This window comes from Mus pahari, chromosome 13 (assembly GCF_900095145.1).
Source record: "Mus pahari chromosome 13, PAHARI_EIJ_v1.1, whole genome shotgun sequence".
Lineage (NCBI taxonomy): Eukaryota > Metazoa > Chordata > Mammalia > Rodentia > Muridae > Mus > Mus pahari.
The window spans coordinates 85972394-85986783 of record NC_034602.1 but is presented as its reverse complement, the minus strand read 5'-3'; the positions used below and the strand labels follow the sequence as shown (position 1 = coordinate 85986783).

Below are 14390 nucleotides of genomic sequence, written 5' to 3'. Positions count from 1 at the left end.
GAACTCAGAAATCCGCCTGCCTCTGCCTCCCAAGTGCTGGGATTAAAGGCGTGCGCCACCACGCCTGGCTTCTGTGCTGTTCCTTGTCCTTCCTATCACTCACCATTCAACTTGCATCTGCATGTTTGTTACCTTTCTTTGCCTCACTGTTTAATTCCTGGAGAGATTGTTTGAATGGGAAATAAGATCCAGTTAGCATAGTGAAATAACAGCAATGCAGCACATTTCATTATTTTCTGCCTTTGTTCTGTTTGGTTTTTCATTAGGAATAAATGAGTCTCTTCATTTAGCTACCTCAGATACAATATATGCACCAATGTAGAAAATGCTACATTAACTTATTGACTATTAAATACATTTTAACTGGTAATTAAGTACTTTTTAATCACCAACTTCACAGATAGTAGAAAATTCTAAGTTTTCATTAAGTAGAATTTTACTCTGGCCAACATGGAATAGAAAAGACTGGCCTACCTCCTCACACTAAACAACTAGAAGGTGAACAAAAAATATAGGAAATTATTTATAAAATTTATGACAGTTTGCATAAAGTGATAAGTGCCAGGGCACGAAAAGGGATTTTTTTTTTTGAGTTTTTTCTTTTTTATTAGATATTTTCTTTATTTACATTCCCAAATGTTATCCCCTTTCCTAGTTTCCCTTGTGAAAATCCCCTATCCTCTTCCCCTGCTCCCCAACTCACCCACTCCTGCTTCCTGGCCCAGGAATATTCCCCTATACTGGGTCATAGAGCCTTCACAGGACCAAGGGCCTCTCCTCCCCTTGATGACCAATTAGGCCATCCTCAGCTACATATGCAGCTGAGCCATGAGTCCCTCCATGGGTTTTCTTTGATTGGTGGTTTATTCCCAGTGAGCTCTGTAACAGTGAGAATCAATGGCACGGGCACCACTAGCTCACTGCCTTGTTTTGAGTCACAGCATAGGGATATGTCACCCAGACGAAGCCCAGTGGAAGTGAATACCAAGGACACAGAGCTGATCTTTCATAGATACTAAGGTAGGTAACCAGTGGAGGGCACACAAAGGAAAGTAGAGCTGTGCTGGAGGAAAAAAAAAAAACAAACGAGGTGCCTCAGGGAGCACCCAGAGTATTCAGCTCAGTACTGACCCATGCTCCTTTATGAAGAAAATGCCCGAGGCTGAGAAATATACAGAAGGAAGAAAAGGATCTGATATGAATCCAGGTCTGGGATCTAAGACTGTTGCCACCAGCCACCAAACCAAACATCATTTGCTTAGAGTACACAAATATATTTATCTTTAATACCAAGGAGAATAATTACTCATAAACTAAGCATGGCCTGTATTTCTTCTAACAATTTTTAGAAGTGAAGTTGGAACTTGACCTTGTCAATTTGCATCTCTGAAAGGGTAACCCCAGTTGCTGTGAGTTTATGCACTCAACAGCTCTGCCATATACAGAAGATATCATTTTGGGGTGAGTCCTCTCTCTCTGACTCTGTCTCCCCCCTCCCCCTCCCCTACCCTCCTCCTCCCCCTCCCCTCTCCCCTCTTCCTCCTCCTCCTTCTTCTTGGTCTCTCTCTCTCTCTCTCTCTCTCTCTCTCTCTCTCTCTCTCTCTCATTTACTTGACCTCATCTATTCCAGAGTTTTGTTCTACTTGATCTTATTTGCCTTCTGCATTTTTTTTTTTTTTTAGTCTTTGGAGACAGGGTTTCTCTGTGTAGCCTTAGTTGTCCTGGAACTCATATCACAGACCAGGCTGGCCTCAAACTCAGAGATCCTCTTGCCTGTGCTTCCTGAGTGCTGGAATAAAATGTATGTGCCACCACAACCAGCAATGTGGTATTTACTTATTTGTTTGTTTGTTTATGTATGTATGTATTTATTTATTTACTTATTCAACTGGTTGATTTTTTTCATTTGCAGAATATCTGCCTGGCACTTTTCAGCATCTCAGTTTCCTTGCTGAATTGTTCTTCTATGTAAAGTTTCCCTCCAAGTTGCTGATTATTTCATCCCCTTTGGTAAATTTCTTGTCTAGGTCCTGAATTTATTTAGTAACTTTCATGTCTACTTCTTGAATTGACTTCTATACCTGTTTGAGTGCTATGTGGAATTGTTGATCTCTTTTCAGGTGGGAATCTAACATGCTTATCTTGCATCTCAGCTATCTCCTTATCTTTCTTTTCTAGTATTGATAAATTGTCACCTTGTAGATGTGTCATAGAAGAGTGCTGTCTCTTGGCTTTTTTGTATTTGTTTGTTGTGTTATGTACATCTGTTGGGATGCATATGTCCTCTGAATTTTATTTTTTTGAGGGGAAGCCAGCTGCAGTAACAACTATGATAGTTTGGCAGCAGTCTTAGTGCTAGCTACAGGAGAAAAAAAAATCTTGTTCACTTAACTATGTATTCCCTGTTGAGTTCAGAGACAGCAGCAGTAGGGCACTCTAGTCTTTTTTTTTTAAGAGCTAAAGGTATCAATGTTTAAGTTAGTGAACTGAGGATGGAATGTAAAAAGGGGAAGAAGAGGTAAAGTAAGGATAGGAAGGGAAGTATGCAGTTAGATTATGAAAACAGCAGAGAATATATTTATTATTAGATTTAGAGAAAAGCATGTCCAGATATAAACCTTTTCCCAACAAGATACAGTTTAAAACTCAATAACAGAACTTGTAAAGTACAAAAGTATATGTACTAAAACAACTTAAAGTGCAAGTATATTTTTATGTAATAAAAATAAAATAAATGTACCACATACTATTTCAACTCTGCTATTACCACAAAGGTTGTTCTGAAGGTAGGAGACCTACTTTTCTGTGCAAAGGTTTTAATGAAGTATTTAAAGGCCCATCCTACACTCTCCCCAATGCTTTAGACATTTTGTACTGGAGAAATATATGTGCTTATACAACCCCTACACACACACACACACACACACACACACACACACNCCCCCCCCCCTGCCTCCCGTGGTGATGTTTTCTGAGCCCTGAGAGACACCTGGAGTGATGAGCATTCCATTCTCAATTATTGTGTGCTGAGGAGAGCAGGTTGGAATCTGTGTATCAATCACTCTCCACTGCCAAAAATCGATTTCTCTGATGAGGCTGGAGATGTGCACTAATCTATGTGTAGAGAGATGAATTCAGAAGGTAGTTCAATGCTAACTAAGCCTATTTAGCAGAATAATAATATTGTGTACTTCCTGGAGATCATGACATGACCCGTGACTTCCTGGGATGATTTTAGTTACAAGGATGAGTTACATCCTGTGGGGTGGCCTTAACTCCAATTCAAAAGCTGTTGGTTGTCGCCATAATGTTTATGCCACAACTGTACACCAATGCTCATATCTTCCCAGATGTGATGTGTCATTACTCTAGCTTGCAAAGTTCACAGTGGGGGTTAAGACTCTTGGTGCTGTCCCACCCCCTTTCTAGTCTATGAAAGGTAATGCAAGCAGGAAGGACATTCCCAGGTCATTTCTATCTTGACTTCTCCATATCCACTAAAGTCAGTGGTAGAGAGGAGCTCACGTGGCCTCACGCCTAGCTGAGGAGGTATTGTCAACTGATGGCTTCTGGGAGAAGGAGAGGGAGTGCTCTTTGTGAATATAGTCTAAGATAAGGTGTTCATGGTCCAGTGGATGTACTTACATCCACGGACACAGAGGCAGGATGAATTGGACTCCAGGGATTTGAAGAAGAAGGCATGAAGTTGGGAGTGACTGGAGAGAGGTTGGAGGGGAACTCCTGAGGAGTAGACAGGACATAAACACATTATTTATATGTACAAAGTCACCAAAAATAATTTTTTTTTTCAAATTAAAAGTAAAACTAGAAAAAACCCAACTGTTTCCAAGTGACTTAACAGAGTTCCAGAAGACTGACATGGATGCAAGTGGGTCCGGGTCCAGCAGCCAGGTAAGCAAATCCACAGCACCTAGCATGTAATTAAAAACTATCAGACACACAAAAGAACATGGAAATAAAAGCTATAATAAGACAATCAATAAGACAAAGTCGAACAGAAACTGACACAGGTGGTAGTTTTGGCAGAAAATGAAATTAAAAGCTATTCTAACTATACCCCACGTGTTAAAGTTTGGTAGATATTTTTAAATCCCCAAATTGAACTTCTAGGAATGAAAACTACACTTGAAGAGGAAAAATATCACAGATGAATTAACTGCATTTTTAGATATTGTAGGTCAGTCGGCTTAAAGACAGAGCGATTGTAAACCATAATTTAAACGAAGACAGAAAAAATATCATTAAGATGAGTAGGAGTGAATTTGTAAGACATGCATGCCTAGTGTGTGAGGTTTGAAACCTTAAAGGGAGCAAACAATGAAAATATGGAATAAATAATAACCAGAATTGTCCTAACTTGATGGAAGCTGTAAATCTGCAGATATTTGACACAGTGAATTCCAAGAACAAACAAGAAAACACACAATTTACCACGACATGATAAAACTGATGCGAAAATACCCGTTTAAAAAACAAACAATGAAAACCATCAATAACGAAAACTCTACAAGCAGTCAGAGTAAAGCAAGCTAAAGAATGACCGAAACATAAGTGAGATGGGAAATGAAGCTGTTGGAGTAACTACTCCATGATTTTTGTTGTTGTTATTTGTTTGTTTGTTTGTTTTTCTTTTTTGTTTTGTTTCTTTTTTCTTTTTTGGTTTTTCAAAGGAAAGAGTGGGAAAGGAAATTAGAAATCTATAACCAAAAAGAGTTAGTTTTCAGTATTAAGACAAAATGTTTTTCAGATATTCCAACATTGGAAAAATTCATGTTCCATATATCTGCTCTCAATACTAAATGTTAATGATACCACATAGGAAGAAAGGGAAGAAAAACAGAGATACAGAGCCACATATGCAAGAGTTCGGTGCATACTGAATATTTTCATATAAATTCCTGGAAACAGTATGGAGAGGTGAGGGGCGGGGCTTGGGTGAGGGGGAACTAGGCTCCTGAAGCTGTTGGACTGGCAGCTGCGCCTGCGCACTCCAGCGTTCCTGACTGGCTGTTGTGCCTCCTCCCAACTGGCATCACCAGGGAAACCGTCCCTGAGCTGCAGTCCACTGACCAGTTTCATGGCAGCCTCGAAGCAAACTACTGCGGGGCCGTTGGTGGGAGCGGTGGTCCAGGGAACCAACTCCACTCGCTTTCTAATTTTCAATACCAAAACAGCAGAACTAGTTTGCACTCATCAGGTGGAACTGACTCAAGAGTATCCAAAAGAAGGATGGGTAGAGCAAGACCCCAAGGAAATCCTTAAGTCTGTCTATGAATGCATAGCGAAAGCTTGCGAGAAACTTGCTGAGGTGAACATTGATATTTCCAACATTAAAGCTATCGGCGTGAGTAACCAGCGGGAAACCACTGTGGTCTGGGACAAGTTCACGGGAGACCCTCTGTACAATGCTGTGGTGTGGCTTGATCTCAGAACCCAGTCTACTGTGGAGATTCTCAATAAGAAAATCCCAGGAAATAGCAACTTTGTCAAGTCTAAGACCGGCCTTCCTCTTAGCACTTACTTCAGTGCTGTGAAGCTGCGGTGGATGCTGGACAACCTAAGACCCATTCAAAAGGCCGTTGAGGAAGGCAGAGCCCTGTTTGGAACCATCGACTCTTGGCTCATCTGGTGTATGACCGGAGGCGTCAACGGAGGCATCCATTGTACAGATGTAACAAATGCATGCAGAACGATGCTTTTCAACATCCACTCTTTGGAATGGGATAAAGAACTCTGTGACTTTTTTGAAATTCCAATGAGCATCCTCCCAAATGTATGCAGTTCTTCTGAGATCTACGGCCTGATGACATCAGGGGCCTTGGAAGGTGTGCCAATATCGGGATGTTTGGGGGATCAGTCTGCTGCTTTAGTGGGACAAATGTGTTTCCACGAAGGTCAAGCCAAGAACACATATGGAACAGGATGTTTTTTACTATGTAATACAGGCCAGAAATGTGTGTTTTCTGAACATGGCCTTCTGACCACACTGGCTTACAAACTAGGCAAAAATAAGCCAGTTTTTTATGCCTTAGAAGGTTCTGTTGCTATAGCTGGTGCTGTTATTCGCTGGCTAAGAGACAATTTCGAAATTATAACGACCTCGGGGGAAGTTGAAAACCTTGCAAGAGAGGTAGGCACTTCCTATGGCTGCTACTTTGTCCCAGCCTTTTCGGGGTTGTATGCACCTTACTGGGAACCCAGTGCAAGAGGGATCATCTGTGGTCTCACTCAGTTCACCAATAAATGCCATATTGCCTTTGCTGCATTAGAAGCTGTTTGTTTCCAAACCCGAGAGATTTTGGATGCCATGAATCGCGACTGTGGAATTCCACTCAGTCATTTGCAGGTTGATGGAGGAATGACCAACAACAGGATTCTTATGCAGCTACAGGCAGATATTCTGCACATTCCCGTAGTTAAATCTGTCATGCCGGAAACGACGGCCCTGGGAGCTGCCATGGCAGCTGGAGCTGCAGAAGGGGTAAATGTTTGGAGTCTTGAACCTGAAGACTTGTCTGCGATCCTGATGGAACGATATGAACCACAAATCCAAGCCACAGAGAGTGAAATTCGTTTTTCAACATGGAAGAGAGCAGTGATGAAGTCAATGGGTTGGGTTACAGCCAAGGATCCTGAAAAGAGCGATAATCCTGTCTTCTCTTGCCTGCCCTTGGGTTTTTTTATAGTGAGTAGCATGACATTATTAATTGGAGCAAGATGTGTCTCAACCATTGAAGAGTAATTTCAACCATGGACTTGCAATGTGAGAACTTTTTACAGAAAGAATTCCATCTTTTAGTGTGAGACCAATATTATGGTTTACTTTTACCTATAGGCCACTTGCTATAGGACCCTATAAGGCCCCTACAAATACTCCTTAAAATAAAGGTTTTGAATAAAGAGAACACATTAGAAAAACAATATGAAAAATCTCGTGTTCTTAAAATCAATAGGTAAGTTGTCATGATGGAGAAAAGCACTGTTTTCCTTTTCCTTTTTGGTATTTTATTTGACATGCAACATTTACCTTTATATCATACAGAGAAGCCCATTTATAAATTCAGAGCACATGACAGCCAGTAGGCCAGAACAGGGATATCTTGACCACTACACATGTAAATTCGTCAGGTTAAATAGTCATATGTGTAGGGCAATGTAATATTTACCAAAAAGAAAAAAAAAGGTTTTCTAAAAAGGTAGTACTTAATCATAAGCATATGTATAACTCCTTAGCATCAAAATTTAAAAATAGGATATATAATTTATATTGATAAAGAAATAGAAATACTAAGTAAATATAAATATTAAATACTAAATAAATTCCTTGCCTTGCACTCTTTTTATAACTATCTTCAATCTAAACTAGAAAACCCAAAGGCTGCAGATTAAATATTGTGGCATATATAGTATTTTATATAACATTATACATTATGTAAATTTATTAGATTAGATATATATTTATGTTTATATAGTTATCATATGTTATTTATTCATAGTATATAAATATATGCTACATATTTAAAATAATGTAAATATATAAATATAAATATATAGATATTAGGATATATAAATAGAATAAAGGCTGCAGTAATTGTTTTCAAGAAAGAGAAGATTCTGGAAACTATCATACAGGGTTTAAGAATAAAAGAAAACCTAAGGTTGCAAGAGAACAAATGGAAGCATAATTTTAAAACTTCCTGAACATGTTATTTGATGACATTTCAATTTATATATTAAAATGCATACTATAAAACCTAAAGGAAAAGAAAAAATATATTAATCCCTTAAATTCTAAGTTAGAACCATAAAAAACTAAATTGATCCTAAGTACAGTGTAAAACATAAAAAGAATACTAATAGGTAGAAAGATATATTTAAATATGATCATGATGAGGAACATATTAACTGTAAATGTTCCAGTCATTTCTAATCAAAAGCAATATTATGAAATTAAGGCAAGGCCCAACTATGCATGTTCATCCAGAAAGCACTAATCATGTGTAGAAACAAAGGTTAAAGGTGAAAGAATTGGAAAAGATATGTTTTGTTAAAATTAAAAGAAATCTGAAGTACTTACTTCTGTGCTAAATGCCAAATTTCAGAACAAAGAATATTACCAGTGATAAAAAGATCATTTTACAATGATAAAAGTAAAAGGACATACTCATCAATGCTCATAGTAATCCTAAATATTTATGTACTTTACGATCAAGCTTCAAAATGTGTAAAACATAAACACAGTAGACTTAAAATATTAATGTCAGCAAGCATTTTCATCACAATAGGACATGCAAATGAGAATTCTGAAAGTGTAGACTATTTGAATAATACCATGAATTTGACTTAGTGGGCATTCATAGTACATGGCACCTGACAACAGCATATATGTTCTTTAAAAGTGTATCTGAGACATCTGCCACCATAGACCATAATCAAAGTACAGCCCATTTGCCCATTTGCCCTCCAACACTTATGGGTCTAAGTACATGGAAATAACCTTTGAAAAGTTCCCAAGTAATTGAGAATTATATGAATTTTTTAAAAGAAAGGATTTTTTAGTTAAATTCATCTTATTAAATTCATCTTATTAAAATGTGTGAACTACTTTTTAAATTTTTTATTGTCAAGAGCTTGCCATAAAAAGAATTATACAACAAGATCAATCAAACCCAAACTCTATATACATCTCAGTGAGCTTCTGTACACTTAGCACAGCCACTCTGAGGCTGTGTAGTCTCGTAGAGGCCGGGGAGATGGCTCAGGAGTTAAGAGCAGTGGCTGCTCTTTCAGAGGACCTGGTTTTGATTTTCAGTACCCATTTGGCAGGTCACAACTCTAACTCCACTTCCAGAGGATCCGGTACCTTTTCTGTCCTCCAAGTCACTAGGCACAGACATACATCTAGGCAAAGCACATTTAAACACACACACACAGACACACACACACACACACACACACACACAATGCAAAAACATTTAAGAGAAACCATGAACAACAACTGTACATGAAAGTAAGCCATCTGCTACTTCAAAACCATAGGGAAGGGGAGGAGTGAAGGAGAAGAGGCACATGGTCATGGTCATAAAGGAGTACACAGAAAACTGAAGGGTGACCAGCATATCTATTTTATCAGAGGTGACAGTGGCTTTAAGAATGAATATGGTCAAAGAGTTAATCAAGTACACTCTATTTAGAAAAACAATACTATACTTCAAAACTATTTTTAAAAATATTATCTTCAAAATCTGAATAAATGTAAGCTAATCTTTGTTCTTCTCTAGCAGGCACACTGAGGGAACTTTGCCATGCTGCAGCTGACTGTAGTATGGCATGCATATGCTTGCTCCTCTCTCTAGCAAGTCTCTGGACTGCATTTAGGATTTATGAGTGTGGTTTATATAGGCTGTGGCCAGGTAGTTCAATAATGGCTGTCTACCAATGGAAGGTCAAAGAATCCAGTAGTTGTTCAGTACACAGACTGTATGTTTCTCGTCTTCAGTATATGTCAGAATCCTAAAGAAGCAGACTCTAAAGCCAGAAAAGGAACGGACTTGCCAATGAGAGCAAGCAGCCAAAGAGTGCAAGCTCCCTTCTCCTGTGTTCTTTTTATAAGCTGCCAGAAGAAGATGTGGCTCAGATTAAGGGTGTATCCTTCCACCTCAAAAAATTCAGATTAAAAGTGGGTCTTCCCACGTTTAATTTTAAAAATTCCTTCACAAGTGTACCTAGCCACTTGGGGTTTGGTTAATTTCAGACGTAGTCAAATTGACAACCAAGAATAGCCATCTGAATTTTTCTTTCAGGTTTCTTTTTCTTTTTTTTTCTGACTGTGAATTTTGTTATTAGATATTTTCTTCATTTACATTTCAAATGCTATCCCCTTTCCTAGTTTCCTCTCTGAAAGTCCCCTATACGCACCCCCTGACCTGCCCCCCAACCTACCCATTCCTGCTTCCTGGCCTTGGCATTCCCCTGTACTGGGGCATATAATGTTCGCAAGACCAAGGGTCTCTCCTCCCATTGATGGCTGACTAGGCCATCTTCTGCTACATATGCAGCTAGAGACACGAGCTCTGGGGGTACTGGTTAGTTCATATTGTTAATTCTCCTATAGGGAAATGTTAAGAAAACATTCAGCTCAGCAGTGTCTCAGTCATATTCCTTCCATAAACGCTCTCCTGTGATTATCAGCTCCCCTCCTTTTTAAGACTCACCTGTCCTCTGTATATTATCACTTCATAATTCATCTTATATGATACTGGTAAGTTATAGTAACTCACCATCTCAAGTGCTTCTATGTTTTCCAGGATGACAACAGCTGTTGATAATTTCTCTATATGGCCACTGAAGAGCACTTTCCATTGATGCTTTGATGGTGAGGTCCCATTGCACGCATGCTATGAGGCTATCACCCTTTAATTTGAAGCATGTGTGTGGAGTTGGTGGACCTGGAACTGGAAGCATGGACATAAATAGCATTTAGATACTATTACTCAAGGGCACAGTTTGTAAATCAAAAAACTGAGTGGTGACTGGGAGGAGGGGAAGTAAGGGATGAAGAGAGAGAGAGACTCAGAGAGAGAAGAGAAACAGAAAAACAAGGGAGCTAAGGTATCTAAAGAGAGGCAAGGCACACTATTAAATCTAGTTAAAGACAAACACAGCATGTTAAGATCATGTGGGAGAGTCATTAATTAGCTACACAGATTCTGACTTAGCTCTAGGAAAGTAAACTCCATACACTGGGCATAGAGATAAGTCCCACCCCCTAGCCTCTGCTCATAGTCCTGTAGTACTACGTTTTCTGCCTGATCTCTGGGGCTTCTATTATCATATTGATGGAAGTGCCCATAACCTCCCAGGGAAGCTGTTGTACTTGCAGATGCTTCAGTGCTGGGTCTGTTATATTCAGCAATCTCCATTTAGGTAGAACATTATGTGTCAACTCTATGATTATTAGATATGGAAATTTTGCTCTGTGCTTTTTTTTAAGAACATAGCAACTAATAAGATCCTCTGCAGTAATCATCCAACACAGTCCAGACACATCATCATCTCAGTCAGTAGCCTACTTGAGCTCCCCACTGAAATGACGACTCTATACTTTATTCTGATTGTTCCAATCAAAACTTAATACACTTAGTATTTAAATGTTCTCAGTAGTTCCTATCGACAACCTTTATTGCGCAATTTATTTGAGCTTTGAAGAAACTGTGTGTGAGCCTTGCCCTCTTTGTGTTTGGCATACATTACCGTTCATTAGCATGTCAACTCTCACCAAACGAATTTATTTTAGCAAATAAAAAGGAAAGAAGGCATTGATAGACCCTTGGTGAGAATGAGCAGGAAGGCTGCACTGATTATCTTTTTTTTTTAAACCATCTGAGATCCAGTGCATTGTAAACAATCCACAAATCTCGTACACCGAGTTATGAGAGTATGTTCTTTTTTTCAAATATCAGAAAATCCAAGCTTAGAAATTAGTAAGAAGATATTATGTCTCTATAAGTAACCCCTAAGAAAATATGGCAAAATTCAGGACAAACAAACAAAAACCATTCTAATGACTGCAAATGAGGACAATACTGGTTTGTCTCCATAGCTTTTCTCGTGAAATTCAGACAGCTCTGTGCACAGCTACCCCTCTGCTGCCTGGGCAACGAGTAGAGCAGGGATGGATAGAGAACACTGAAGAAACTATTTCATAAATACCTTATTTGAAAAGTATTTGAAATGTGGTTTTGATTTTTTTTCCATTGCCTCTAATAATACTGTGATGCATCTTACAAGACGAAGGCAATGATACACACCTACAAGATTTCTTATGAAATTTTGAATTTTGTTTTGTCAAATGAGCAATCTGGAGAATGTATATATGCGTACATACAACTTTTGTTGCAAATTATTCTAAGCACACTCTAGAAGATTCAAAATTATAATAAAATTCTTTATTCACTACTGATTTTAACTTCTTAAAAAACGCTTACAGATTCTTTGTGGAGTTGTTTTCTTAGTCACAAAACATCATAAAATCTGGAAATAAACTCTTGGACAAAAAGTTCTACTCTACAGAGCAAGCTTCCTACTTATTTCCCCAACAAGGAGTCACCTAAGAAATCCTTTCATTCTGCAGGACAGATGAAACTTGTTTCCCAGATCCTGTGAATTCCCACCCTACTCTTTGCAGATCCTATGTATCTCAACCCTCCTCACTTCAGACCCTCTGAGTCCTCACCCTCCTCTCTCCTGATCCTGGGCACCCCCACCCTCCTCTCACCCTTTCTCCTCTTATTATTTTCCCTTCTTAATCCATTTCCCTTTTTTAAGTTTCCTTATTTGGGTTTTTTATTTATTTATTTATTTTTTACCTAAAACAAAATCCACTGAGTAATATCATAACTACTCATATTTATAAACATCAAAATGATGGCAGCCAGTTTAGTATCCTGCAGATGGACATGCACTAAAAAGTGGCACTGGCAAGTAGGTGCTTGCTGCCCACTGGGCACCAAGCAGTGATACGCTAAAGCTCCAGCATGCTGTTCCATAGAGAAGAATGGCATTCATTACAGCTCTAGCAAAACCAACTCATGTACCAACTGTTTGCCTCTAAGTATTTGGACAATCATTTATCTAACTCACTCACTGTGTTGGAGCCTCTACCCTTCAGTTCTAACCACTGTCTCTGCATGCTTTCTCCTTTCTCTTTTCTCCTAATGTTTGAGTTTCACTTCTCACACCAGCCCCAAGTATATTATGAAAATGATTCAATACTTAACGAATAGAGAAACATGAAGAAAACATGAAGTCACTTTATAAAATTCTTCTGCAGCCTTTGATGACATTTCTTTTCTGATACGTGATTCATAGCTATCACTGGAGAACTAGAGTTATGTACTCTTCATTTACCAAGTACCTCCAAATAATATTTGTAATGAATTTCAACTAAAAGTTACAAGTCATATATTGGAAACTACTGTTTATATAGCTCAAGTTCTGGTTTGTGAAGCACTAAGACCCAAAGAAATTTCCAACTTGTCTTTGTAATTTTCAATTTTTAAAAATATTTATTAATTCTTTAAGAGTTTCATATAATCCATTTGATCACATTCCTCTCTCCAACTCTCTCATATGTACCCTCTTGCAGCTTCTTTGTCCATCCACCCAACTTTGAGTTATCTTTTTTGATTCTTGCCCCATCTGATCTAGTTTGAGCACCCAATAACTCTTGGGAGTGGGAACCACCCTGGAGTGTAGTCAACCTTCTAGGAGATCTGTCATAAAAGAAAGTTGACGCTATCTCCCAGTAACTACAATTCTGCTAAATGGATAAAGTGTTTTAAAGACTTTTAATGGCTTACAGCTATGCTGTTCCCACCCTCATCATCTCTTCTTGCAGTAGATAGTACTTAGTACAGAGATCCTTAATTGGTCAATGTGGATGGAATAAAATTTCAATTTTAAATATATAAAACACCACTAGTTTCCTCAGAGTTCAGATTTAGGAAAATTGGCAAATAAAGCAACAATTGCATATTCCTCTCCAGCAGTCAATGATGTCCCATGGAAATGACAATCACAATTTCTCGTTTCATATTTCATTCATACTCCTAGTGCAGGTATCCCTACCACATACTGCCCAATACACTCTAAGTTGTTACAATCTTCATCTAGTTTATTCTCTGTGTAGAGGGATTTTAATCCATCAAAATGACTGCTTTTGCAAAGGATCTGATCCGAAGAACTTCTAGGTCTGTATGATTCAGCCAGAATACAGACATGTCCTGAATCACACTATGATCTGGCTGGAATACAGACACACACTTAGTACACACCTTTAATCCCTAACAATAAAGGTATGGTTCATTTCAGAAAACAAAAACAAAAACAAAAAACCAAACCAAACAAAAAAAAAGCAGCCATGTTTGAAAGTAACTCCTAATTGAGAGGCAGACAAAATGATGAATCAGAGAAAGATTTGACAGAATGAGACAGAGATAGGATATGCCTAACTCTTACAAGAACAGGCAGGAAAAAGAGCCTATCTGAGAGATGTACAGAGAAAGAGAATCTCTGAGTTAAGAGACAGTGCAGTAGCCGGGCAGTGGTGGTGCACGCCTGTAATCCCAGCACTTGGGAGGCAGAGGCAGGCAGATTTCTGAGCTCGAGGCCAGCCTGGTCTACAAAGAGAGTTCCAGGACAGCCAGGGATACACAGAGAAACCCTGTCTCAAAAACAAACAAAAAACAAAAAACAAACAAAAAAGAGGCACAGAGCTGTTAAGGTGAGTGGGGTTCGGTTAAGTTCCACTCAGTCAGTGCAGTTCAATCCACCGAGTTCAGAAGCAGTGCTGTCAAGCAGAGCAATTC

The 14390-nt window shown here is 38.7% G+C and overlaps 1 protein-coding gene across 1 annotated transcript; it reads left to right on the top strand.

Moving 5' to 3' along the window:
* The first annotated feature begins 5046 nt into the window (after positions 1 to 5046).
* Positions 5047 to 6941, top strand: Gk2 (glycerol kinase 2). Its single transcript, XM_021211227.1, has one exon. It carries the CDS (start codon positions 5099 to 5101, stop codon positions 6761 to 6763), a length of 1665 nt encoding a protein of 554 aa, XP_021066886.1. The 5' UTR covers positions 5047 to 5098; the 3' UTR covers positions 6764 to 6941.
* Positions 6942 to 14390: the final 7449 nt, after the last annotated feature.

What these genes read in the sequence shown, in the direction of transcription:
- Gk2 (XM_021211227.1), top strand. Translation starts at nt 5,099, where the DNA reads ATGGCAGCCTCGAAGCAAACTACTGCGGGGCCGTTGGTGGGAGCGGTG.